General features: G+C 50.3%; 1 protein-coding gene across 2 annotated transcripts; it reads left to right on the top strand.

Moving 5' to 3' along the window:
• Positions 1 to 4,407: 4,407 nt before the first annotated feature.
• On the top strand, positions 4,408 to 26,778 carry CALB1 (calbindin 1). Of its 2 annotated transcripts, XM_070392260.1 has the most exons (11): positions 4,408 to 4,582; positions 4,951 to 5,027; positions 8,950 to 9,024; positions 18,597 to 18,680; positions 18,760 to 18,816; positions 21,857 to 21,934; positions 24,195 to 24,250; positions 24,336 to 24,375; positions 24,504 to 24,557; positions 25,339 to 25,410; positions 25,948 to 26,778. In XM_070392260.1, the coding sequence occupies exons 1-11, from the start codon at positions 4,504 to 4,506 to the stop codon at positions 26,059 to 26,061; spliced, it is 786 nt and encodes a 261-aa protein (XP_070248361.1). In that variant the 5' UTR covers positions 4,408 to 4,503; the 3' UTR covers positions 26,062 to 26,778. The 2 variants fall into 2 exon arrangements, with proteins under 2 accessions (XP_070248361.1, XP_070248362.1); XM_070392261.1 differs by lacking the exon at positions 18,597 to 18,680.
• Positions 26,779 to 27,689: the final 911 nt, after the last annotated feature.

The raw sequence follows: 27,689 nt of genomic DNA on the forward strand, positions 1-27,689 counted from the left end.
AACGCACTTCCCATTAAAATACCAATGGCCTTCTTCAAAGATCTAGAACGAACTCTCCAAAAATTCATCTGGAATAAAAAAAGACCCCGAATAGCTGCAACGATCCTGAGAAAAAACAAAGTAGGTGGGATCTCAATGCCAGATATCAAGCTGTATTACAAAGCCACTGTTCTCAAAACTGCCTGGTACTGGCACAAGAACAGACATATAGATCAGTGGAATAGAATAGAGAGTCCAGAAATTAGCCCGAACCAATATGCTCAATTAATTTTTGACAAAGGAGGCATGAACATACAATGGAGCCAAGATAGTCTCTTCAATAAATGGTGTTGGGAAAATTGGACAGACATATGCAAGAAAATGAAACTAGAGCACCAACTTACACCATACACAAGAATAAACTCAAACTGGATAAAGGACTTAAATGTACGACAGGAAACCATAAAAATTCTAGAAGAATACAAAGGCAACAAAATCTCAGACATATGCCAAAACAATTTCTTCACTGATACAGCTCCTAGGGCAGTTGAAACTAAAGAGAAAATGAACAAATGGGACTACATCAAAATAAAAAGCTTCTGCACAGCAAAAGAAACCATCAACAAAACAACAAGAAAACCCACCTCGTGGGAAAACATATTTGCCAACGTCATATCTGATAAGGGCTTAATCTCCAAAATTTATAGGGAACTCATACAACTTAACAAAAAGAAGATAAACAATCCAATCAAAAAATGGGCAAAGGATCTAAATAGACACCTTTCAAAAGAGGACATTCAGAAAGCCAAGAGACATATGAAAACATGCTCAAAGTCACTAATCATCCGAGAGATGCAAATCAAAACAACAATGAGGTACCATCTCACACCTGTCAGAATGGCCATCATCAACAAATCAACAAACGACAAGTGCTGGAGAGGATGTGGAGAAAAAGGAACACTTGTGCACTGCTGGTGGGAATGCAGACTGGTGCAGCCACTATGGAAGGCAGTATGGAGGTTCCTCAAAAAATTGGAAATGGAACTCCCATTTGACCCTGTGATCCCACTTCTAGGAATATATCCCAAGAAACCAGAAACACCAATCAGAAAGGATATATGCACCCAGATGTTCATAGCAGCACAATTCACCATAGCTAAGATCTGGAAACAGCCTAAGTGCCCATCAGTAGATGAATGGATTAGAAAACTGTGGTACATCTACACGATGGAATACTATGCTGCTGTTAAAAAGAAGGAACTCCTACCATTTGCAACATCATGGATGGAACTGGAGAGCATTATGCTAAGTGAAACAAGCCAGTCAATGAAGGAAAAATACCACATGATCTCACTCATTCATGGATAATAAAGACCATTACAAACTTTTGAACAATATTAGATACAGAGGCAGAGCTGCCTCAAACTGATTGTCAAACTGCAGTGGGAAGGCCAGAGAGAGTTGGGGGGCAGGAGGGAGGGGAGTAAGAGATCAACCGAAGGACTTGTATGCATGCATATAAGCATAACTAATGGACATAAGACACTGGGGGGTAAGGGAGGGTAGGGGTTTGTCAAGGGCGGGGGGAAAAAAGGACACTTATGTAATACCCTTTGTAATACTTTAAGCGAAAAAGAAAAAAAAAAGAAAAAAAAACACACACACAAAAAAAAAAAAACTAAAAAGTAAACTTGAAGAATTAATAGTGAATGTAAAGTAAGGGGAAAATAATGATCTATTGTTTTACCCATTAGCTTATAGAAAGTTTGAAAGGCAATAACATCCATAACTGATGAGAATAAGTCATCGTCAGACTTGGTCATTTGAGAAGAAGTTGCTACAAATTAGAGATAATCACCTGGAAATGTGTATTAAATGTAAAATATTCATAGATCTGAACAACAATACTGCTTTTGTATCTAAGGTACATGCATCAAGCTGTCTGTTGCAGCATTATTCATCACAGTAAAAACTAGAGAGAACTTAAATGTCTATAATATGGTTAAACTATGAAAAATATTATTTGACTGTAAAAAGAAGCATAAAATAGATGTTGATGTTAGTACTGGAGCAGTGACCTTGGATTAAAAATAAAAAGTTACAAAGTAAGATAAAGACTATAGTATTTTTTCTGCAAAACCAAATAACAACATGTGTCACACACATATGTCATGGTGTGTTTGCAGGAGCATGAAGCTTTTGACACTGATTCCCGGCGCGAAGGCACCACGTGACTAACAGCAGCTGTCCCTCCCTCCCCAGGAGCCGCTCCACGTGGACATGAAGAGAAGGGAAGAGAGCTTGCTGCTTGCACACAGCTCCCCACGCCCCCGTGTCACCGCCTGGACACGCGACATGGAAGCTCTGAAGCAGCCTCAGAGACTTGGAATGGAAAAGTGATGAGTTTTCATATGCGTCTTTTTCTGATTTTAAAAAGTTACCACATAATATTTTTGGATCTTAATATGAAACTCTAAAAAAAGTCGTGGTGGATCTGCTTAGGAGCCACTGTGTGTGAGGTGGGGGTGAGGGCAGAAAGGAATTGGTGTAATTACCAAGAAGAATAGGGTGTCGTCCCCTTCCCAGCAGCTTGCCATGGTCCCTCTCTGGCCCTTCTGGCTCCACTGCACCCGAGTCCAGGCACAGCTCGCTGTGAGCACGGGCAGGGTCAGCCGCTCCGCCAGGGGTCCCCTGTCCGCGCGTCCTCAGCCTGGTTCCAAGGGTGACCTTAGCGTTTGCTTCCAAGTCCACATGCACCATTTCCCACCCAAAGGCCCTGCTGTGCATGAGTGCAACACAGGCCTTCAGAGAAGTTCTTTTCCAGGAGCTGCCTGAACACTTCTCAAAACCAACAACCACTAGGGAGGGCGCTTGCTCTCAGAGCCAGTCAGTGGTTCCAGCCTCAGCACCCTGCACGCAGACAGAGCAGGAGGTGTGTGCCAGCTCCATCCTGCCCAATGTCCTGCTGGGTGGGCTGGCCGTCATCCCCATGAGTCTAAGCATTTAGCAAGCACGGGCCAGGCCTCTTCTTCATTGTTTTCAGTGTCTAGCAGACTGCTTGGCATAATAAGTACTAATAAATGTTCATTGCATGACTGAAAACGTAAATAATGGAGCATTTAATGACTACCTATTTAGTACAAGAACACAGTTTATCTACTTTTGAGTAAAACAAGAACAAAAGTATTGCTCTGCATCACAGCTTGGAGACTAAACGTGAGCCTCAGAGAAGGTAACTGAAGCGCGAGTAATCTGTGTAGTGCGAGTCTCATGGAGAGAGAACGCTGTTGCAACGTTGGTGAGAGACCAGCTGTGAAATGACAGGTCTCTGAGAGAAGTGCCGCTCGCCCACGGCTGGGAGAGCCCTGTCTCAGGAGCGCAGGGCTGAGGGTGCTCAGACTCAGCCACCAGGACAAAAGCAGAGCTGGGTGAGTGCACTTTATGGCTGTGCTCACTACATTTGGGTTTTCTCTTGTGCCTCCACTTTGATTTTGTTCCACTGTAATCATAAGGCACATCCTCAGTGGACCTCAAAAGATTAAAAACCAAATACTACTTTAGAAGTAGTTATGTAAATAAGAAATCATCTGAATATATCATTTGTTACGTTAAAATACACAACATGTATTTCCCAACCCTGATGGTAACTTCCAGTTTCTCAAAAACTCTTTAACAGGGATGCTCAGCTCTGACGGGGCCTCAGCTGGTCACTGGCCCGTAGGCATGGTGCTTGGACCAGATGCTTGCTTTCTCTTTGCTTTCCTTTCTTTTTCCAAACTCAAGGAGGTAGGCCGTAGTATCTCCAAGATCACTCCCTTCTCTAACATGTTAAGATTTTGTCATTTAATTCTATTACTTTCCAATTATAATTCTACTTCAAGCATAAAATAAAACCACCATAATCCCGCTATCTCAGGTCAGCACAGCTTGTTCATATAAACCAGCTTAAGAGAGATTCGTAGGACGACCTCGCGGGCACAGCATAGAGTGGGCGCTATATCAACAACTCCACTGTGCTCGCTAATCACATCAATCTAACGGCTGCCAAGCTCTCACCTGAATGCTCACATGAACACTCAGATGTCCACGCGCCCATTCGCCGAGGGCATCAGCTTTCCTCCTCCACCGGAACGTGGAAACCTGTGCACGTCCGTGGTTTTACTGTAATTCTCAGGAATGAGATGCTTTCCGCACCCGGCGAATGTGGGGATGAGTGCGAACCCCCTGGCCTGCTGCTTCCCGGGTGGGCTGAGGACCGACCGCCACGGGCGAGGCTGTGGGATGATGGGCGGGGCGGCGCGGGGCTGCTGTGGGCGGGGCTATGGGCCTGACAGTGTGGCTGTGGGCGGGGCTTGGGCGGGGCCGTGGGCGGGGCGGGGCGGGGGATAAAGGCTGGAGCCCGAGCGGACCGAGCGCGAGCTGAGCTGAGCGGAGCTGAGCGGAGCTGAGCAGCACCGCGGACAGCGCCCGGCCCGCTGCTCCTGCGCACAGATCCACTCGTCCTGACACTCACTCCGCTGCGCGATGGCAGAGTCCCACCTGCAGTCGCCCCTCATCTCGGCCTCGCAGTTCTTCGAGATCTGGCTTCACTTCGACGCTGACGGTGACTATCTCCTCTCCTACCTCCATCCCCCCGTCCGTCCCTCCCCCCAGCCTCCAATCCCATCCCCCCGCCCCCAGCTTCTTTTCTTTACTTCTCCCTCCTCCCGCTCCCCAAGCTTACCTCCAGCCTGGCGTAACTGTGAACTTGGAAGTTTAGATATTGCGTCTACATTATTCTGAACCGTAAACGTATTTCTCTCCAAGAAAGTGGGGCGCAGGGATTGGGGAACACTGCTCCTCAAAGGTCCCATGGCCATGCTCAGCACCCCCACACGGGCAACCCAGGTCCCGGGGGGATGGAACCTCTGGGGTGGCCAGAAAGACACCTGCCCGGGACACTGTCTGACACCTGGCGCCTCTGTCTTGCAGGGAGTGGGTACCTGGAAGGCAAGGAGCTGCAGAGCCTGGTCCGGGAGCTCCAGCAGGCGCGGAAGAAGGCGGGGCTGGTAGGTGGAGTTCAAAGGAGGAAAATACAGATGTTCCACATTCGCATCAAGGGACAGCAGGGCCCAGGTTTCTAGGGCGTGTGAATTCTATTGACTGAGGAAGGGGCAGAAGAGGGCCTTTCCGAATTGTGTCGGGTGAAGAGGAGAGACAGACAGAGAGAGAGACAGAGAGGGGGAGACGGAGAGACAGACAGAGAGACAGAGGGAGAGAGAGCGAGAGACAGAGAAACATAGATATAGATAGGGAGAGATACTGAGAGACAGAGTCGGAGAGAGAAAGAGTCCCTAAAGGGAAAATCCGTGCAGACTCAAACCAGAGGGTTGAAGTCCAGCTTCTATGCTTGCACCGCCTTCTGGTGCCTAAGAGGCAGGTGTGCGTGCGAGCCCTGCGGGTCTGCGCCCGGGACTGGGTTGGGTTAGGTAACTCCCAACTCCCCTCTAACTGCGTGAGCAGCCGGGTAGACAGCCAGTCTGCCCCTCCGCGGTCAGCAGCAGACCTGCAGATAAGGTTCTGTTTCTATTGCCAGTTATGGTTGTGGTGGGGATGTGGTTGGAGAGATCGCAAAATGACCGCTCTCCCTGGGGAAAGTGGAACAAGTTGCAACATGATAATGAGCAAAAATTTAGCAAGAAAGGTGTTCATCTCTGCCCAAAGGGAGAAACCCAAAAGTTAGAAATGTAAAAAGTAAAGAAATTTTAACAATTCAATGTTTTTAAAGTGATGCTCTGATGGTAAGCAATTAATGGCATTTTGAAAATAGCTGTAATTGTAATTTAATCCACTAGTTAATTAAACAATTCTTACGAATTCTGAATGCCCTCCTTTGGTCATGCTGTTAAGAATATATGTTGTCAGCATAAAAACAAAGTGCCCACCTTTAAATCGCAGATGAGATGACTGTATAAAGGAAAATAGGTTAAGAATTTTACTCATCTATTGGGATTTATGGAAGACTGCATTTCAGAAGCAGTGCTGGGTGGGCTGTTAGCTATACTCTTTGGCTATTTGACTACCACTAGAAAGAGATTGTGTATGCAAGGTGGGGCAAAAGTAGGCTTACAGTTGTTTGTATGAAAAATAACACAATAATTAATACGTAATATAAGAATAAACTCTATGTTCTGTGTACTCATGGCTATAAACCTACTTTTGCCTCACCCTGTATATATATTTGGAGGAAAATATAGGTGTGTGTGACTCTTAGCAGATCACCACCTCTAGCTTTGAGTTATATATAATTTAAAAATTACATATGTATGTATAACTTACTAATAGAGTTACATTTTGTTCTATGTGTGATACACATCTATGTTCAACATGTTCAAAAAGAATCCCAGAGGACTCTAAAATGCAATGCATCACAGAACTATCAGTTGCTAAAATCATTGACAGAATCAACTTAAAGCCAGACAACATGCTGGGGATTGTCTCACCCAGATTTAGACTGTATAACCTGGAAGTATAACTGAACGGGATCAAGTAAAATAGAAACTGTTTTACATTCTTTCTCTCCCCCTCCTTACACATTACCATGAAAATAAATTTATGCAATACTATCATTACAGCTCTATGTATCTTTTACTAATAAAGCAAAAACAAGTCTCTTCATCATTCAAAATATATATTTAAAATATTTGCTTGGAAAAAATCTTACTTGTTAAAAAATTTCAAATTGAAACCTTGTAAGATGCTTCCAGCAAATAAATGAATATATTTTAATTTTTCTAGAAGTAATTTTAAAATTGAGATTTATTTTTATCTTAGAAATTCAAATATTTAGAAACTATACATTTCTTCAGATTTTTCTTTTCCTCTTCCCATTTTAATATTTGTACTTTTTTTTATAAATACTGACTTTATGTTAGAGGTTTGGAGGTTTTAGAGCATAATTTTCTTTTTCTACTGCCTAGGCTCCAATTTTAGAATCCTGGAAACTTTATTGTTAGATTATAACCCAACAACACCAAGTCTGAACAGACACAGGATGATAGCAAGGTGCTTGGTCCCTTGATCATTGACTCTTTTTTCTAAGATGATTTTAAGATTTAAGAGCAAATGCTTTGTTCTCTGTGTACTCTAAGAATGTACATTTGAATGGATAGTCCCACCACGGTCACTCTCACTTTTTAAAAAATATTTTTTTATTGATTTCAGAAAGGAAGGGAGAGAGAGATAGGAACATCAATGATGAGAGAGAATCATTGATCGGCTGCCTCCTGCACACCCCACACTGGGGATTGAGCGGGCCAGCCAGGCATGTGCCCTGACCGGGATCAAACCCTGACCTCCTGGGTTCATAGGTCAACCTTCAACTGAGCCATGCTGGCGGGCCACTCTCACTTTCTTACAGTTGTTGCTATAGTAAATTTAATAAATACAAGTTAAAATTAATCCGTACAGGAGGAGTTTTTGTTTTAAATATGCTTTTATTTATTTTTAGAGAGAGAGGAAGGGAGAGGGATAGAAAGATAGAAACATGGATGAGAGAATCAAGTGCAGCCCGGGCATGTGCCCTGCCAGGAATCCAACCAGTGACTTCCTGGTTCATGGGTCACTGCTCAGCCACTGAGCCACATGACTGGGCTAGAAGAGTTGTTTGTTTGTTTGCTTTTTTGTTGTTGTTTTTTTTTTAATATATTTTATTGGGTTTTTTTACAGAGAGGAAGGGAGAGGGATAGAGAGTTAGAAACATCGATGAGAAAGAAACATCGATCAGCTGCTTTCTGCACACCCCCCACAGGGGATGTGCCTGCAACCAAGGTACATGCCCTTGACCGGAATCGAACCTGGGATCCTTCAGTCCGCAGGCCGACGCTCTATCCACTGAGCCCAACCGGTCAGGGCATGTTTGTTTGTTTTTAAGACTACATTATAATTAAATTGCTTAATTACTATCTGCTTCTTCAGTTCTACCAACAATATTTACTTTGGTTCAGAAAGGATTTTGTAAACTTGTAGTCATGATATTCAGCCTCAAAATAGCCCTTAGACTATACTAACTGGTCCATCCCTAGAGCAAATGGCTGCCTCTTTCTAGTTATGACAAAAACTGAGACCTTAATTTGTTTTGCAAGAACATAGAATGTGCAGCAGTAAAGGCTGACCTATTTTAAACAGGCTGTGACGACTTCAGCAGGGTTGTTTCCAATGGCTACATTCAACTTCCTGAATACTAGCCAAGTATCATAGTGCCTAGATCTCCCTCCTGTCAAAAGGGAAGAGACTGTAAGCAATAGAACAGATTGGGGGAAGCCACGCAATGGATGCATTCAGCAAGTCACTCACACATGTCTTATTGAACTGAAGTTCATTTAGTTCAGAAAAAATGGAGACAAGGAAGCGCTGGGATGCAGGACCCATGACCAGTGGCTTAACATCAGATCATCAGCATCTGTCTCTAGTGAAAGGACAAGTCAGTTTTTATCTGACACATATTTTTCTGATGTTTAATTTTTTTACTTATTTAATCAATGGATGCCACATTCCTGCTTTGCTCTACTGAAAACATGTAGAATACCTCCCAGGGGCAAGAACGTTCCGCACAGCTGGTGCCGCACTAGGGGAGACTCTCCTCTGAAGCACATGTAAAGAGATCATTATCTTTAACTCAGGAAAGCTCATCAACTCAACAATGCTGATGACATTTTAAAGGATAGTATATTCCCAAAACTAATAATAGAAGAAAAATCATAGCAATCGATTCAGAAATGATCATGATAATTATAACTCCTTCATTGAAAACCAGCATATACTGTTTATCCGTTGTCTTTAATTTTCATGAGAATAGTTCATCAGTATGAGTAGTTCTAAATGGTTCCAATCCCAGTTTTTCTTTGCAATAAGTTATTAACACAATCACAAGCATGACTGGGTTTGGGTTTTATTCTCACAAACTTTTTACTCGCTTTTATATAATTTCAGGAGCTATCATCTGAGATGAAAGCTTTTGTGGAGCAGTACGGGCAGAAAGATGATGGAAAAATAGGAATTGTAGAGGTAAGAGCCATGTTTTTGAGATACAGTTTGAATAAATGGCCTTCATGTTGTAGCCATATCCAACTCAGATATGATATGGCAAGACCCTTTAGGGAGGCTTATGTTGCCTAAGTATCAGGTTATCTTCTGTTCAGAAATATAAAATAAAACATTGGAGTCCTCAGCCTACATTTAGATGAGACACTGGGACCAGGGCCTGGGAAGAGATCTGCCCACACAGGCCAAGTCCCCGACATCCGGGCTCACTCCCAACCAGTGAGTGTACCTGCCTCGCTCGGTGTGACACCTGCCATGTGCATGGCCGTGGGCGTTTCTTACCATTCAGCACTGTTAAATATAAAGTCCCTGCGACGGTGTCAGAGCCACAGCCTGGTTTCTGAGATTCTATTTTGAACTGGCAACGGGCGTGTTAAGCTCTGTTAGAGGTCCCTGGAAGTTCAAAACACGGTGCCAGATCTTAACTTTTGATGATGACTTCTGCCTGTGAACCAAGGAGGCAAAACCGTCCCACATCAGTGCTCTGTGCCCCTCACTCAGTCTCCCAGAGGCTGGTGCCTCAGGGGCTCCGTAAACCTCCCCACCTGTTTCTGTCTCTATTTCCATGAGAGAAATCGCGTGCACAGCCTTCAGAAAGTTCATACGCTCCTTTTTTAAAAGACACCACATCACGAGGGTCCTTATGTTCTTTATGTCATGTCCTTAGTCTACTGGACTGTGACATCCTGAATGTTACAACATTTAGTCATAATTTACCTTTGATTCTGAGAACTAACCTGGTTTTCAAGTAGTTGATCTCACAGGACAGCTGCGTGTCAGTGTGGAATACACTTCCTTTTAAACCGCTAGTACAGATCGAGTTACAGAAGGACGTACTATTATTATCTTTGTAATTAAAGTATTTCCCTGGAGTCTGCACTCCCCTCTGCCGACATGTAACGCATTGCTATCTGAAGAGATGGATGTATAGCAGCAGGGCTTGTGACTGAGAACGAGGCCAGCAGGTGCAGGGGGCGCGGTGCCCACGCAGAGGCTCACAGGTCAGCGAGGCAGAGTCAGAGGGAAGGAGGCTCCTGCGATGCTTTAGGAGGCTCAGGGGATCCCACACGTGGAATTTTTGCAAGATGGGACCCTTGGGAAAAAACTAGCCAAAATCCTCATTTTCATGATGAGGAGACTGAAGCCAAAAAGGTTGAATGATGCATACAATGCCCGCAGGAGTGATAAACCCTGGATCTGGCTCTGAGTTCCAGCCCCGGCTCAGGAGTGGGGGTGCTGACAGGTGGGGAGGGAGGAGCCGCCGGGAGGTTTCTGTGAATGTGACTTCTGCCCAGGGTGTCCGTCGGTGCAGAGGGAAAGGAGAGGTTCTGATCATCACTGGGAAAGAGACGGTGAAGCGGCTGGAGGAGTGAGGAGCCGGCAGGACGAGGTGCCCTCTCCTGTCACAGGAAAGGGGCAGTAAATCAAGTCCATCCCTGCTGGTTCCCACCCTGACACAGGTGGCACCTGCTAAGAAACCCGACATATAACACGGGGCACAACACAGACCTCCCAGCCGTGAGGGAAGGAACCCGCATGGGCCCGAATTAGCATGCACCCACCCACGCGCCACCTGCTGCCCGGTGGTCACAGAGAAAGGCTGGATTTGTCTAAATGCTATGCCCACTTCAGAGGTGACTAAACCTAATCCGGGTAAACCAAACGCCGTCAGGCCCCGTCTGCTCTCAGACTGTGGGGCTGTAACTGGAACGTGGGTGGGAAAGATCCGAGACACAGGCCAGTTTCCGTCTCCACAAAGGTGACCACCCCCTCCAACAGCGTGGCTTTGACACCTGGACACACAGGCGCAGTTCCGTGATCGAGAGATTGTTAACATGACGTCAGAACAGGGGAATTGGATTCCCAGGTAATTTAACAAACACCATGGCAGTCAAGGGTGCTCTAAGTTGGACTGAGACGAAGGACTCGATTGCAGAGAAGGCTGGTTCGAATAAAGAGGGAGACGAATGACTCAGGAGATGACGGAAATTCTCCTTGGAGCTCCCCTGGTGGGAGGCGGGTCCCCGAGCTTGCGCCTGATCCTGGTCATGAGCGGAACCCGCCCGCTCTGCCCCTCGCTGCATCTGTCTGTCCAGGTCACTGCGTCCACTGCAGAGATAGATCTAAAAGCTATTTTAGTCTCATAACTGCAGCAGCCTCTGAGGGAAGCCGGCCTCTCTAGCCGTCCCCTCCCTCCACAGCGGGGAGCGGGCTCAGACCCGGGATGCAATGTTCCGGCAGCTGCTCTTTCATCCGAGACCTTGGGGGAGTGATGGACAGTGAACTATGATTTGAAACTGCACTCTGGATAGAATTTTTAAATGGTTTATTAGGAGAACTTTTTGACTGAGGTTTTAATTAAGGGTGATGATGGTAAGGGACCAGGGTCTTAAAATCGAGAAAGTCAGGCTGTCCAACTTCTGATCTGGCTCAAGCTAAAAGCTGTGTCCACACAGCCCATCTGTCCAGAGCCTCTGTCTCCTTGGCTGTGAACGGGGGTGACGTCTCAGTAGCAACATCAAATGTGACACATGTGCCAAGCACATAGGTAAACCCTGGCACACTGTGAACCTCATAAATACATCAGCTACTGTTATTCCAAATAGAAAGGACTCGCTGGGAACCCAGCACACCCCGCTGAACGCCGCGCCTCCCCCACTTCCTGCACAGCTCGTCATGTTCAAATTCAACCAGACCTCAGTGTAGAGGCGATGGTTCGCCTCCCATTTCCTGGACGCACCCTCGCTGCCTAGGAGTCATCCCTCTGGTTCCCAAATGAAATCAAAGGCTCCAGGATTGCCGAGGGGTCAGCACACGGCTGTCTTTGGCCTTGGGCTGCCCATCGCTGGCAGGGTCTCCCTCGGTGCTGCCCCTGGGCGTGCCCTCCTCCTGGTACCGCTCTCTCGCCCTGTTCACCTCCTGCTTTGACTCGCCTGCCCTCTGGAGGCTTCCTAGGGGACTGAGTCCCCAGCCCCAGCTCGTGCTCACAGCATAGCCCGGGTTCACAACAGGAATTTGGGCAACTGCAACCACACAGCAAAGGCTGGGCCGCACCAGCACGATGAGGCTGCGGGCCGCGGGCTCCCTGGGAAGCAGGCCTGCCCGGGAGCGGTGAGGAGGTTTGTTGGCAGGGCTCTCGGGGTCAGTTCCTATCAAAGGGGAAGGACAGAACAGGACTGGGCAGAGGGACCTGGGCTGTGACAGCCCCCGAGACGCAGCGGGCCCACAGTCACTCAGGCTGGGAAGACCCTGCCGAGGTGTCCCCGGTGTTGAGTGAGAGGACGGAGCCTTTGCAGGTCCACGTCCTTGGGGACACAGCTCCTTCAGCCCAGGTCGCCTCCCGGACCTGCCAGCTGAGGCCACAGCAGCCCGGCTCCTGGAAGCAGGTCTGAGGGTGCCTCAGGCCCCCCCCCCCCCCCACGGGAGGGTCTGCCCAGGAGCAGCCTTCACTCCCTGGGTCAGGTTGGCTGCAGGCGCTGGGCCAGGAAACTGTGAGGCCCAGCCCATGTGCCCCAGGGGTGTGCACACCAGTGGGCAGTGGGGAGGTGTGAGAGGTTCCTCCGCTCAGTGACAGGCCCTCCTCACAGGTGAATCTGTGTGGCCACAGCTACCCACCTCCCTCTCCCTGCCTCCACGTGTCCACCTCTTCTCCGGCACATGAAGTGTTTTGGAGCTAGAGGACTAGGAAATGACCAGTCATCTTGGGACAGGCAGCAGGACACTTCCCTGGCCCGTGAGACTCAGGGCCACACACGGCGGCACCTGGGGGAGGCGCTGCATCCCAGGCACGGTGCCCATGCTACCCACACAATGTCTCTCTCTCTCTCTCTCTCTCTCTCTGTTAATCCTCACCTGAAGGTATTTTTCCATTGATTTTTAGAGAGAGTGGAAGGGAGGGAGGGAGAGAGAAAAACATCAATGTGGGAGAGACACATCCATTATCCATTAGCTGTCTCCTGGGTTGAGCCTGCAACCAAGGTACATGCCCTTGACCAGAATTGAACCCAGGACCTGTTACCAGGAAACCCCCGGTGGGCTCGGGCTGCCTGTCGCTGTGTCCAGTAACGAAGGCCGGGTTGAATCACGTAAGGCGTTTACTGAGCAGGCCAGCCAGCCAAGAAGACAGGGCCCTTACAAGCATCATATCCTGCCTCCCAGCAGGTGCAGGGGACAGGTATAAAGGGGAAGGGGCTGGGGTGAGGCTGGGAACCGAGTGCAGCCACATGCAGCCCTGGGGGTCCGCAGACGTCAGCTATTGTCCTTGTCATCAGGCGATGAGATGATGTGGATGAGATGATGTTTTGGCTCCTGGTGGGTCGGCCTGACCATGCTTATCGGGTCTGCTTGCTGGATTCACAGCTGAGTCACCTCCTCCATTGCTTTGTACAGGCCTTGGAAAGGAAACTTAAGAAAAATGTAACCCCTCTTCACATGTAAGAAACTTAACCCCTGTTCACATAGGTGTATGTGATCTAAGATTTAAAATGATATGATTATTTTTCAGATGAATTCGGGTGCTCTATCTATCAGATTATAGGTCCCCTATCAGACCCTTCAGTCTGCAGGCCGACACTTTATCCACTGAGCCAAACTGGCCAGAGCCCTGCTTCTCTCTTAACAGCTGGTGTGTCTCATTACCTTCTACATGTTTACAATGTCTGACGGCTGTAAAATAGGATGGTGCTGTATTCAGTTTAACATAACAGTTCAGTGAAATTAAAAGATGGAATATGTTGCACGTAGATGTTTTAAAAAATTAATTAAAACAAGTAGGACGAAATGGAATGGGCAAAGAAATTTACACTAAAATGAAGAGTGATTTTGCCATCTCTGTGTTTGACTTCCCAGAGATCTCTGAACTTCATGCAAGATATATGAATTCTAATTTTTGAAGCCAAGATTGTTAAAATTTTCCTAACTTTACCCTTGGTCATTGCTTACTAGCTTTTTCTTTTATTTTTTTGGTTTAATGTTTTTATGTACTTAGTGGATTTTGATAAGTAGAATTTAAGAAAAATTATTCTTTTCTGTTCAAAACAACACACAATAATTATGAAAATCTAAGCAATTAGAAAATGACGGTGAAGATAGTAAAAACAAATTATTCACCATAAATCACATTAAGTGGATATTTTTATGAAGTAAAATTATCAGCCAGTGCACAGTCTATGTCAGGCACATAGGGGCTGAGCGTCTGGGGGACAGAGACCAAGAATAATATCTGCCCTCAGGGTGGACAGGCTCTGGGCGTCCACCCACACCTCGCAGCGTCTCTGACAAGCCCGAGCCAGCGGGCGCAGGGAGGGCCCTGGCTGTCCCTGACTCCTAAATGAACGCTATGTTAATGCTCAGCCACCTTGCGACCTTCCTTCAGAGTCGATAAGCAGCTGTTTCCTGGCTGAGCCACACTAACATCCTTAGGGACTTCGGTCCGTCCCCCGGTTTCAATCCCCGTGCCCTGCCTCTAAACGCATGTTCCAATTTGAGATAGGATCTCAAAGGTCTAAACCCGGCAAGTTAGAGGGCATGTTATGCGGCACAGAGAAGCTGAGGTTACCTGCGTGTCAGGTAGAATGATACCGATTATGTTAAATTTTAAAATTTCAGTGGACCTAAAAGGATGAAATTTGTTAAAAGTGTGAGAGTCTTTTCAATAGTTTGGTAGAACCTTGGACCCCAAGCTGACCTGAAGGTTCCTCCGGAGCCTGGTTCCTGGTGATTTCGGACGGGGCTTCCCACATGGTGGGAAGGAGGTGAGGTGCATTCCTGTGCTCGATGCAGCCTCCTCCCCACCCCACCCCCCACCCCGCACCCCACCCCAGGCCCGGCACCCACTGCACGCAGGCACCCCAGCTCTATTTCGGCACCTCTCAGTGGTGAGGATGGAAGTGGCCGGAGGCCTTGGAACCACAGCTAATTAGCAACCGAGCAGGAATAGAACCGGCTGTGCTCGGCCATCAATCCACCTCCCTCCCGGCCCCAGAGATGGAGCATGTTCACCCTGGAATGGGAGCTGGAGCCCCCTTTAATTTTTTCCAAAAAAAAAAAAAGCATTTAAGTTTTGAAATGAGATCTAAGGAAAAATGTCACAGCGTCATGAAAGGGAAATTAGAAAATAAGTCCAAGAGCTGTCTTCAAGCAGAGGACATCCACAGCAGTCGTTGGTGACGACCGCTGATAGGGGCTGTCTTCTCACCTCATTCCAGAACCTTCCAATTGTGTTGGGCTCATCTTCCTTCTCGGCCTTGAGGACCCGCTTCTTCCCAGCCTCCTTTCCTCACATCACTCTCCTGCCTCTTCCCTGCAGTGCACGCCCTGCCTCTTCCCTGAAGTGCACGCCCTGCCTCTTCCCTGCAGTGCACGCTCTCCCCCTGCCTCTTCCCTGAAGTGCACGCCCTGCCTCTTCCCTGAAGTGCACGCCCTGCCTCTTCCCTGAAGTGCACGCCCTGCCTCTTCCCTAAAGTGCACGTCCTGCCTCTTCCCTGAAGTGCACGCTCTCCCCCTGCCTCTTCCCTGCAGTGCACGCCTTGCCTCTTCCCTGCAGTGCACGCCCTGCCTTTTCCCTGAAGTGCACGCCCTGCCTCTTCCCTGAAGTGCACGCACTGCCTCTTCCCTGCAGTGCACAGCCTGCCTCTTCCCTGCAGTGCACGCCCTGCCTCTTCCCTGCAGTGCACACTCTCCCCCTGCCTCTTCCCTGCAGTGCACGCCCTGCCTCTTCCCTGAAGTGCACACCCTGCCTCTTCCCTGAAGTGCACGCTCTCCCCCTGCCTCTTCCCTGCAGTGCACGCCCTGCCTTTTCCCTGCAGTGCACGCCCTGCCTTTTCCCTGAAGTGCACGCACTGCCTCTTCCCTGAAGTGCACGCACTGCCTCTTCCCTGAAGTGCACACCCTGCCTCTTCCCTGCAGTGCACGCCCTGCCTCTTCCCTGCAGTGCACACTCTCCCCCTGCCTCTTCCCTGCAGTGCACGCCCTGCCTCTTCCCTGAAGTGCACACCCTGCCTCTTCCCTGAAGTGCACGCTCTCCCCCTGCCTCTTCCCTGCAGTGCACGCCCTGCCTCTTCCCTGCAGTGCACGCCCTGCCTCTTCCCTGCAGTGCACACTCTCCCCCTGCCTCTTCCCTGCAGTGCACGCCCTGCCTCTTCCCTGAAGTGCACACCCTGCCTCTTCCCTGAAGTGCACGCTCTCCCCCTGCCTCTTCCCTGCAGTGCACGCCCTGCCTTTTCCCTGCAGTGCACGCCCTGCCTCTTCCCTGCAGTGCACGCCCTGCCTCTTCCCTGCAGTGCACACTCTCCCCCTGCCTCTTCCCTGCAGTGCACGCCCTGCCTCTTCCCTGAAGTGCACACCCTGCCTCTTCCCTGAAGTGCACGCTCTCCCCCTGCCTCTTCCCTGCAGTGCACGCCCTGCCTTTTCCCTGAAGTGCACGCCCTGCCTCTTCCCTGAAGTGCACGCCCTGCCTCTTCCCTGAAGTGCACACCCTGCCTCTTCCCTGAAGTGCACGCTCTCCCCCTGCCTCTTCCCTGCAGTGCACGCCCTGCCTCTTCCCTGCAGTGCACGCCCTGCCTTTTCCCTGCAGTGCATGCCCTGCCTCTTCCCTGCAGTGCACACTCTCCCCCTGCCTCTTCCCTGCAGTGCACGCCCTGCCTCTTCCCTGAAGTGCACACCCTGCCTCTTCCCTGAAGTGCACGCTCTCCCCCTGCCTCTTCCCTGCAGTGCACGCCCTGCCTCTTCCCTGCAGTGCACGCCCTGCCTCTTCCCTGCAGTGCACGCCCTGCCTCTTCCCTGCAGTGCACACTCTCCCCCTGCCTCTTCCCTGCAGTGCACGCCCTGCCTCTTCCCTGAAGTGCACACCCTGCCTCTTCCCTGAAGTGCACGCTCTCCCCCTGCCTCTTCCCTGCAGTGCACGCCCTGCCTTTTCCCTGAAGTGCACGCCCTGCCTCTTCCCTGAAGTGCACGCCCTGCCTCTTCCCTGAAGTGCACGCACTGCCTCTTCCCTGAAGTGCACACCCTGCCTCTTCCCTGAAGTGCACGCTCTCCCCCTGCCTCTTCCCTGCAGTGCACGCCCTGCCTCTTCCCTGCAGTGCACGCCCTGCCTCTTCCCTGCAGTGCACGCCCTGCCTCTTCCCTTCAGTGCACGCTCTCCCCCTGCCTCTTCCCTGCAGTGCACGCCCTGCCTCTTCCCTGCAGTGCACGCCCTGCCTCTTCCCTTCAGTGCACGCTCTCCCCCTGCCTCTTCCCTGCAGTGCACGCCCTGCCTCTTCCCTGCAGTGCACGCTCTCCCCCTGCCTCTTCCCTGCAGTGCACGCCCTGCCTTTTCCCTGAAGTGCACGCCCTGCCTCTTCCCTGAAGTGCACGCCCTGCCTCTTCCCTGAAGTGCACACCCTGCCTCTTCCCTGAAGTGCACGCTCTCCCCCTGCCTCTTCCCTGCAGTGCACGCCCTGCCTCTTCCCTGCAGTGCACGCCCTGCCTTTTCCCTGCAGTGCATGCCCTGCCTCTTCCCTGCAGTGCACACTCTCCCCCTGCCTCTTCCCTGCAGTGCACGCCCTGCCTCTTCCCTGAAGTGCACACCCTGCCTCTTCCCTGAAGTGCACGCTCTCCCCCTGCCTCTTCCCTGCAGTGCACGCCCTGCCTCTTCCCTGCAGTGCACGCCCTGCCTTTTCCCTGCAGTGCACGCCCTGCCTCTTCCCTGCAGTGCACACTCTCCCCCTGCCTCTTCCCTGCAGTGCACGCCCTGCCTCTTCCCTGAAGTGCACACCCTGCCTCTTCCCTGAAGTGCACGCTCTCCCCCTGCCTCTTCCCTGCAGTGCACGCCCTGCCTTTTCCCTGCAGTGCACGCCCTGCCTCTTCCCTGCAGTGCACGCCCTGCCTCTTCCCTGCAGTGCACACTCTCCCCCTGCCTCTTCCCTGCAGTGCACGCCCTGCCTCTTCCCTGAAGTGCACGCCCTGCCTCTTCCCTGAAGTGCACGCCCTGCCTCTTCCCTGAAGTGCACGCACTGCCTCTTCCCTGAAGTGCACACCCTGCCTCTTCCCTGAAGTGCACGCTCTCCCCCCTGCCTCTTCCCTGCAGTGCACGCCCTGCCTCTTCCCTGCAGTGCACGCCCTGCCTCTTCCCTTCAGTGCACGCTCTCCCCCTGCCTCTTCCCTGCAGTGCACGCCCTGCCTCTTCCCTGCAGTGCACGCTCTCCCCCTGCCTCTTCCCTGTAGTGCACGCCCTGCCTTTTCCCTGCCCTGCACGCCCTCTTCCTGCCTCTTCCCAGCAGTGCATGCCCATGCCTGTGTCCTGTGCCAGAGTGGAGCTGTGAGGCACATGGAGATCAGGCACAGTCTTCACCTGAGGGCTGATGCCCTGGTCAGAGGACAGTCCAGGGGATAACAGTGGCTCTTCAGGAACCAAATAGCGGGAAGGGAAAGGTGGTTCCAGGTGTGGTTCTCCTGGTTTTCTAGGCAGTGAAACTGCCCCAGTGAGCATGTTCAAGGAAAGTGGAGAGGCAGCAAGTGCTATCTTGCTGTTGGCTCCTCACCCTCTGCATCTCTTGCAGCTGGCGCACGTGCTGCCCACAGAAGAGAACTTCCTGCTTCTGTTCAGGTGCCAGCAGCTGAAGTCCTGTGAGGAGTTCATGAAGGTGAGAGCAGCTGCCGAGCAGTCCCCGTGCGCTTGGAATGGGAGGAGCTGTCTAACCTGTGGTTTCCTTCTCCTCACAGACATGGAGAAAGTATGACACTGACCACAGTGGCTTCATAGAGACCGAGGAGCTGAAGGTAAGCAAGGACTCACCTGAGTTTTTTCCTTTCAAATGCAGTTATGAACTGTGTAGCTTTTTTAAAACCTCCCACAAAAGAAGCTAACATTGAGCAAGGGCACATTATCACCTGCATTTCCACACTGTTGATGAAGAACCAGCTCAAAGAAGAGACCTCAAGCACTTCTGTTCAGCAAAGCCAGGAACTAGCATTTTCTGTGTGGACACCAATTATTCTATGACATAGATAAATATAATGAACTAGAGGCCTGATGCATGAAGATTCATGCAAGAATGGCCTTCCTTCCCCTGGCTGCTGGCACCGCCTTCGCTCTGGCCCGGAGCCGCCTTTCCACCTTCCCACGCTGCCCAGAGCCCAGAGCTAGTGCGAAACACGTGGGATGATGCAAGCGTCCTGCTCTGCCCCTGGCCACTAGGCGCCTGCATATGCAAATTAACCCACCATCTTTGTTGGGTTAATTTGCATACTCACTCCTGATTGGCTGGTGGGCATAGCAAAGGTACGGTCAATTTGCATCTTTCTCTTTTATTAGTGTAGATACTTGGCCTTTTCACTGAAATGTGATAGTTTATACATTGAACATCTATATAAATAGATTTCTCTTTCAAGAGAAAGATGTTAACAATTATTGGACACAGACTATCTGCCAGGTACGTTACCTACTACCATGTCCAGTGTCTGGGTGAGCTCGGGGGTCCTTTTACCCCCGTGAGGAGAAGGTGGGAGGTAGAGTGAGGTCCTCAGGGCCTCACAGAAATCAGACGCAGGGCCTGGGGGTGGACCCAGCTCGTCGGCCTCTGGCTAGGACCTTCCACACACCCATTCCTCTCAACAGCAAAGCCCTCAGCTGTACCCCATGTCTAGCTGGTCAGGCTGCTCAGAAATGAGCCATGAAGTGAGCGTGTTTGCCCCTCACACAGGCTGTGGGAGGCTGGTGAGGCGCAGGGGCAGGAGGGAAGGCCAGAAGCCCCAAACCGCCCTCCTCTGGACAGCCTTTCCATCACTCTGCTGGTGCCCACATCCGCGTGAGGACGGCAACAGCGCCTTCCTCTCGGGTCATTGTGAGCACAGGCAAGATGTTGCACACAGAAGACTGGCTGGAATGCAAGGCGCAGCAGCTCTGTCCTTCATAACCCCCAGCTGACTGGCCTTTCAGAACACGACGCATCTTTCCTTCGACCCCAAGCCTCCCAGCAGGAGGCCGCTTCCAGGATCTGCAGCGTGTGACTCAGGGAAGCACACGTGTTTACGAGCCTGCGCGGTGGTGGGCACAGGACGAGGTGTTTGCACATGGAATCCCCTCCCCGCTCCCTGGAGCTTTTCTGAGCAGATGCTATTGTGCCCATTCTACAGAGAAACTGACGTTCAGGGATGTTGGAAAATTTCACGTTTTCACAGCTGCCAGGGGAAAGAGCCAGGTGTGTGCAGTGACGCCCCGACATTCTCAGCACTGCAGGCTGTCCCGGAACTGCGGAACTGCGAGCAGGACGTGCTCTCGGTCATGCTGGACGTGGCGGGAGTCGCACCATCTTATTTAATTTCATCTTTTAAAAGGTTTTAAAATTAAGTTGATTGGTCAACATGATTCTGTAGGTCCGGGTGTGGGTTCGATGATGTCCGATCTGTATATTGCACTGTGTCTCATCACCCAATCTAATCTTCTCCTGTCACCATATGTGAGGACCCTGGAGAGGGGCCTGGGCCGCGGCCAAGTCGCTAAGACATATCCGACCAGCGCCTCTGGGAAATGTGAACATTTTTAAGTGAAATCACAAGAGACAATGTCGTTGGCACACGTGCCGTTCAGCAATGTAGAGGCCGCAAGGTGACAGCTAAGCTATTGTGTTTTTATCCCATTGAACCAAAAAAATTCTTTTGAAAATTACTTCAGGTTCATTTCCAACCTCAAAATACCCTAAAGGCCTCCTTCTTTGCTCTAAATCTTCTTCTCAGGAAGAGACGCTGAGTAGAGCCGTCCTCTCGGGGGCATCTCGGAGATCAGCTGGCATCCTTCTAATGGCTCTTTCCAGAAGCTAATTTAAGACTGTAATCGAGTGAAGCGCACTTGCTCTGGGGCTCGCGCGGAGCCTGTCCCGTGCTGGCTCCGGGCTATTTTTGTGACCATCATTTTTGTCTCTGGTGAGGACTTTTAACCCAATTAATCTCTGACAAAAGCCTTCTAAGGCTCAAAATAAAATTCACCCCTACCAGATAACTTTGAAGTTTCCATCTTCACTTGGATTGGAGTGGAATGTTGGAAGTGGAAATAATTCATCAGCCCCAGTCTCCTGTGAAAGAAGGGAGCACGGGACCCAAGCAGGAGAGTGGCAGAGCCAGACCCCCTCCCACTCCACGCGCAGACCTCTGTTCCCGCAGCCCTGCCTTTCCCAAAGGAGATGGGGAGAGCCAGCAGCACTAGCCGAGCACCAAAGGCTGGCATTTGCTCACCCAGCGCCGCTGTCGTTTCTATGGGAACTCCTGTGAAGCTTTTACCTGTTTAAAGGCATTGACGCTCACTCCTCACCTCTGCCTGTGACACAGACAGTCACCTCTATCACCCTCCCTGCACCCCTCTGTGTCCGTGCGATCACGTGTCCTCAGGAATGAGACGCATGGGGTGCCCACCTGCATTAGGAAGTCGGCCCGGCCCGCGTGCCTCCCGACCTGACGCTCATGGCCAGCCCTGGGAAGGAGCTTCGTGCTGGCCATCAGGGTGCCCTGACCTCACCCATAGGCTCTCCCCCGAGGCGAGGCCCGGAGGGGCCGTGTTCCCGCTGAGTGGCGTGAGCGTGGGTGAGGGAGCCTAGAAACTCGTCCACTGAGCTGGCTGGTTCATGAGGTTTTGCTCAGATTCCTGCACGTACACAGTCCAGGTACTCCTTTCCCTGAAACCCTAAAAGCAAGTGCCTCGCAGCCAGGAGAGCTGGTGCGGGGGAATCCAGGGCCTGTGGCTCCCCTCTGCTCCTCCCACACGCCCCCCTCGGAGACACACTTCCGCCCCCCTTACTGATGCAGGTGTCTGTGTCTGTCCTAACAGAACTTCCTGAAGGACTTGCTGGAGAAAGCAAACAAGGCGGTGGACGATGCCAAGCTGGCCGAGTACACAGACCTAATGGTGAGACGCCCTTAGGGGCTGAGCCAGGCCCGCTCACCCAGGCTGTGGTGTGAGCAGTGACGGGCGGCCTCGCTCACGTGGTGTCGCTCACATGAAAAGCTGACTCCCCTGGCCCTGGCCTCGCGGCTGTGCCGCAGGCGCCAGATGAGCAAATCTCTTCTCGTGCAGTTGCCAATTTTGTCTCAAAAGATCACTTGTTCTTCTTAAAAGCCAGTGTATTGCATCACTAAATTCTGTAACTCAGATATATGTAAGTCACATTATAGATATATACATTATATCACTAAATGTCATTCATTATAGAAGTTCTGACTCAATTTTCATCATGACTTAGGAAAGCATAGCTTTTGTTAGAGTTTAGAGATAACGTATAGCCACCTTACTCATTAGAGACTACGGTAAAAATGGGCATTTCTGTCTCTGCCTTTTGATTTTTCTTTTTTTGGAGCCTCATCTTGGGTGAGGAAATCCAAACATACCTTTATTCGAATGCCATGGGGAACAGTGTGAGCGAGACCTACGGTCAAACGCGGAACATGGAGCTGAGAAAACTGCTTTACACACAGGCACTTCGTGCTTAGGAATGAATGTGAAATACATTATGAAGCCCAGATAGAAGCATCCTCCCTGCGAGGTTAACTAGTTTCCGGGGGGTGAGTGGGCTCACGCTGATTCCTCAGGACCCGGGCACTTTTCCTGAACTGCTTCAGCTGTGGGCAGCACTGTTCTAATTGTTTACCTCTTGGAGTTTAAAGTTTTATTATTCAGTCAGCATGAGTTTGTGAGGTCGCGGTGAACTCTTACCGCGTGGATGTAAATAAATAACCCATACAACGTAAGTGCGTGTTATAAACTTGTGTTATGTTAGATGGGTTAAGAAGTTATCCTCTTCAGGTATCCTGAGAAATAACCTTGTAAAGGGTCTGATTATGTTTAAGGTCACTGAGGTCGGCTCTCAGCCTGCCAGCCTACTTTTATGAGGGGAAATACCTCCAGAACGTAGCTGTCGCCATATTCACTGCACAGCGTATTTATTATAAAGTGGGACTAATATCTAGTTTCAAAACAAACCATTCTCATGGTGTCCTCCTTGCACCGCACCTACCAAAGCTCAGCACAGAACTGTGTCACCGAGGGCCACCCGGCACCCACCTCTCGGAAAGGGCAATAACCTACTTTCACCAGCTGTCCTTGGTGCCGATCTTAAGGGATATCTATTTAGGGTAAAGACTTCTCTCCAGGTAGAGCTCTGAGCGGCCTTTTAAAGCCACTCAAATGGGAGTTTGCATATCTGATTAAATGTCATAAACCAGTTCAAATCGGAGAAGCAAATTAATCAAGAACTAATTAACATTTAAATATATTTGTGGGGAAATATTTCCCTGTGGGCACTAATCCATGTGATCTGGTGTCCAGGGCTTGGTGCCGATATTAGTGCGACAATATCAGATCTTATGGCCAACGAATTATAAAGTGTGTCAGCATCAGACCCGGACCATCTGCCTCCCCCAGACACACCTTCCGTCTGTCCCCAAAGAGGCCCCATTCTACTGCATTCCTTTATGAACAAAAATAATGCACTTCTCCACACATGTAGTGTACGTGTTTGCCCTATTTCATACACAGCTCTCCTATCTGCTATTGCACAGCAGCGTTCCTACCTGCCCCGAGCGGTGCGCAGGGTTTCCAGGTGTGTCTGCGGTGTGGGGTGTGTGCGTGCCGTGGGCGGGGTGTGTGCGTGCTGTGGGCGGGGTGTGTGCGTGCTGTGGGCAGGCTGGGCTTTACAGCGTACCCAGCATGCAAAGGAAATGAAAACAGTTCCAATTACTCAAAACTTCTGTTCTCCAAGGGTTATTCATAGTGTCTGCCTGTTGCCGCTGGGTGTCCCCCATTATGCTCCTGAGAGAAAAGCGTTTCTTTTCACACCACTGCGTGGAGTCAGGGTGTGCTCCTCTGCAGACAGCCCTCACACATCTGAGACACCTGTGCACCCCTGTGCGGGGAATCATGGCAGGCTTCCGGGAGTGCAGGGAGCCCGCTGCTGCTTGACTGCTCTCAATTGTTCTGAGGAGACACTTTGGCAATTGTACAAGTTACAGAACTGAAAACCCTGCACCAATAGTTTAATAAATGCTACTTTCTACAACTTTGCTGTCTGTATAAGTAATTCCTAACTCAAACTACTTTAAGTTGAATTTTCTTGTCCTTCATGCAATAAACCATTATTCAACGACTACAATAATGACTTTTTGTCTTTCAGCTGAAATTATTTGATTCAAATAATGACGGGAAGCTGGAGTTAACCGAGATGGCCCGGTGAGTGAGGGCTGCGCAAATACTAACTGAAGCTGATCCTTACCAAAAATGCTAATCCATTAACGTAATGTTTTTCTCTCAAAAGGCTACTACCAGTGCAGGAGAATTTTCTTCTTAAATTTCAGGTATTTCTCTTTTTCTCTACCATAGATGGTATTTTCCTTGAACAGTTACAATATGGGAGAGTCACTGAGGGAAACTCCATAAAGCTTACCAGCAGCATTTTAACCTTTGCTCCTTCTCTACCCTCCAGGGCGTCAAAATGTGTGGGAAAGAGTTCAATAAAGCTTTCGAGTTATACGACCAGGTAAAAGTTTGTTCTTATCTATAGTTCTTCAGAATTTGGAAAATGCTGAGGGGAAAACCCTCAGGCTCCAGGCTCCTATGAAAAGCAACATGAACTATTAGAGTCACCCAGCTGTCTCCTTCTCACCCAGGAAGTGTATCGTGGTGTGTCCCAAATTAGGCAAATCTTGACACAAATCCCACACTCTAACTGAACTGCTATGAGGCTTTGAATAAGATACCAAAGTCCTCTGAGCCTCAGTTTCCTCACGTGTAAACAAAGACAGTCCCACCTGTTCTGCAGGTGGGTGTTGGGGGGGGCGGGGGAAGGGGACTGATCTGGATGAAAATTCCAGCAGTTTCCTCCACCCAGTGAAAGGCTCTGTCATGTGTGTGTGTGTGTGTGTGTGTGTGTGTGTGAGAGAGAGAGAGAAAGGCTGTTTGCAAGGTCACTGGTTAACCTCTTTATTTGCTCTAAAGTCTCTACCCCTGGACCAAATCAGTGTGACACCAGGCGGGTCACATGGCTTCCTCAGGCCTCCATGTCCCACTCCTATGAGCACGTTAGTGACCAGTCACCTCCACAGGAGGTCATGTGACATGAAGTGAAGTGTTAAATGTGAGGCTCTTTGAAACGTTCATGTTACAAATGTAAGGTGTGGAATGAGAGGCGACTCTGGAGCAGTCAGACATGGCGGGGTCCGAGGGGTCAGGGTGCTCCCGGGACGGGGCCTGAGCAGGTCCTTCGTGTGTGTTGCCGCATTGCCATGTGTCGGAGACCAGCTCTGCTTCTCCTCCCTCAGGATGGCAATGGCTACATCGACGAACACGAGCTCGACGCTCTGCTGCGGGACCTGTGCGAGAAGAACAAGCAGGTAACGCCTTCCCGCTCTGGCTTCCCAGGCGGGTGCACGGGCCATCCGGGGCAGCCACACCCATGTCTGAACTTGAAGCATTTAGGGAGGGCAGGAGTAGCTTTCAGTTCTTAACCTGACTTGGCAACTGGGATCAATGGATTTTTATTTATTTTATTGTTTATTAATCCTCACCTCAGGAGATTTTTCCATTGATTTTTAGAGAGAGTGGAAGGGAGAGGGACAGGGAGGAGAGAGAGAGACATTGATGTGACAGAGACACATCGACCGGTGGCCTCCCACTCGTACCCTGCCGGGGGCTGGGCATCAAACACGCAACCTTGACTGGAATCAAACCCATGACCCTTCAGTCTGCAGGCCAACACTCTAACCACTGAGCACACCAGCCAGGGCTGGGATCAATAGATGTTACAACCACTTGTGATTACCCAGCTCCTCTCTGGGACCTATGTAAGGGGCACCCCTACACACCCTCTCACCCAGCCACGCCGACCCCTCCCACGTTAACCGGGCGCATGCCCGCTGTGCTCTGTGCAGGACCTGGACATGAACAACATCCCCAACTACAAGAAGAGCATCATGGCCTTGTCCGACGGCGGGAAGCTGTACCGCACGGACCTCGCCCTCATTCTCTCTGCTGGGGACAACTAGAGCGTAGCCCGGCCACTCACTAGCGGCACACCTTACCTAAAAGCTCCTGCGCGTTTCCTGTCACAGCTGTACATCTAACTGCCTACGATAACTGTCCCGGTGTGTGCACAGTCCTTCCGCTTGTGTCTATCTGCTTGTAATGTACAGTTTTTGTAACCACAGGACTGAAAAGATTGTCTATGCTTAAGCCAGTCAATACACCCATTAAACATAACCTGGCACATTCCCGCTTTTGTACATGGAGTTGGACAGCATTTCCCTAAAAAATTCATCAGGATTAATCTCTACAACTTTAGTCACTGATGTGTTAATGCAAGTTTTTCACTGAAGCATTCTTAATTCAGACAATCACAGGTCAATCCCACAAAATCGTTCTAAGCTGTATCTCCAGTTGCTGGGAGGACTGTGCTTTCGCATCTAGAATACCCACATGTCCACCCGTAGTTAGTTAATGGGCCCCGGGAGCAGGATGTAGTCCGTGAGCCGCACGTCTCCTGCTTGACCTCACCACGTGCTGGTCAGGCGATTTGGTGACAAGACAGTGCCCGGCAGACGCCACACTGTCTGATCCATGAGCGTCTCCCACACACTTGTTTCGGAGGACGGCCTCAGCCCACTTTCTAAACGGTTTGCACGTGTTGGGGATGACAATTATTCTAGAAAATGCTGTTTGATGTCGTGTCCTGTCCCCTCCAATTAAATCCCACATGCCGAGCAGCCTGGTGTCTAGTTTGTGTCCTTCCTGGACCTTCTTCCCACGCAGAACTTCTCACTCGGGTGGGTGGAGCATCTCTGCTGCCTCCCAACGGCCCCTGTTCTCACTCTCCTTTCCCGACACCATGAGTCCCAGCTCAGCCCAGGCCGGCGGCTGAGGCACAGGGCGCATGTATCCGGTGACTTCGTCTTCCATGCTGAGATGAGCATTCGAAATAATTGTCTTTCTGTCTGCAAATAGTTTCAAGTGAGTTGAAATAACCCGTGAAGAGAAATGCTGTGGGACCCGTCTGGTCATAGGGAGAGGCGAGCATGGCCTGGCCGCACAGGCCGCTCCTGCCGCGGGCACCGCTGCACCCCCGGGCCCACTTCGGGGTCCGTCCTGAGCTCAGCGCCGACTTTCTCAGTGAACAGAAATCACAGCAGAGAGTGAGTGTCCCTTCCCCGCAAGAATGGAGTGAGGACCTGCACCCAGGAATGGAATTTCCGGGCCAGGCGGGCGGGCTGCGCGCTGAGGGTGGCGCTGAGGGTGGCACTGAGGGTGGACGGAGGAGAGGGAGAGAGGCCCCTGCGTCTGTGTGGACACCTCCTCCCGGGTCAGCAGGTGGGACGCAGGCGCTCAGACAGCACATGTCACCTGCGACCCGGAGCTGCCCAACTCACAGAAGGAATACACACTTAGGGGTACACACTTAGGGGTACACACTTAGCGGTACACACTTAGGGGTACACACTTAGGGGTACACACTTAGAGGTACACACTTAGGGGTACACACTTAGGGGTACACACTTAGCGGTACACACTTAGGGGTACACACTTAGGGGTACACACTTAGCGGTACACACTTAGGGGTACACACTTAGCGGTACACATTTAGGGGTACACAGTTAGGGGTACACAGTTAGGAATACAC

This window comes from Myotis yumanensis, unplaced genomic scaffold (assembly GCF_028538775.1).
Source record: "Myotis yumanensis isolate MYYU_CA2020_CCGP unplaced genomic scaffold, mMyoYum1.0.hap1 SCAF_15, whole genome shotgun sequence".
NCBI lineage: Eukaryota > Metazoa > Chordata > Mammalia > Chiroptera > Vespertilionidae > Myotis > Myotis yumanensis.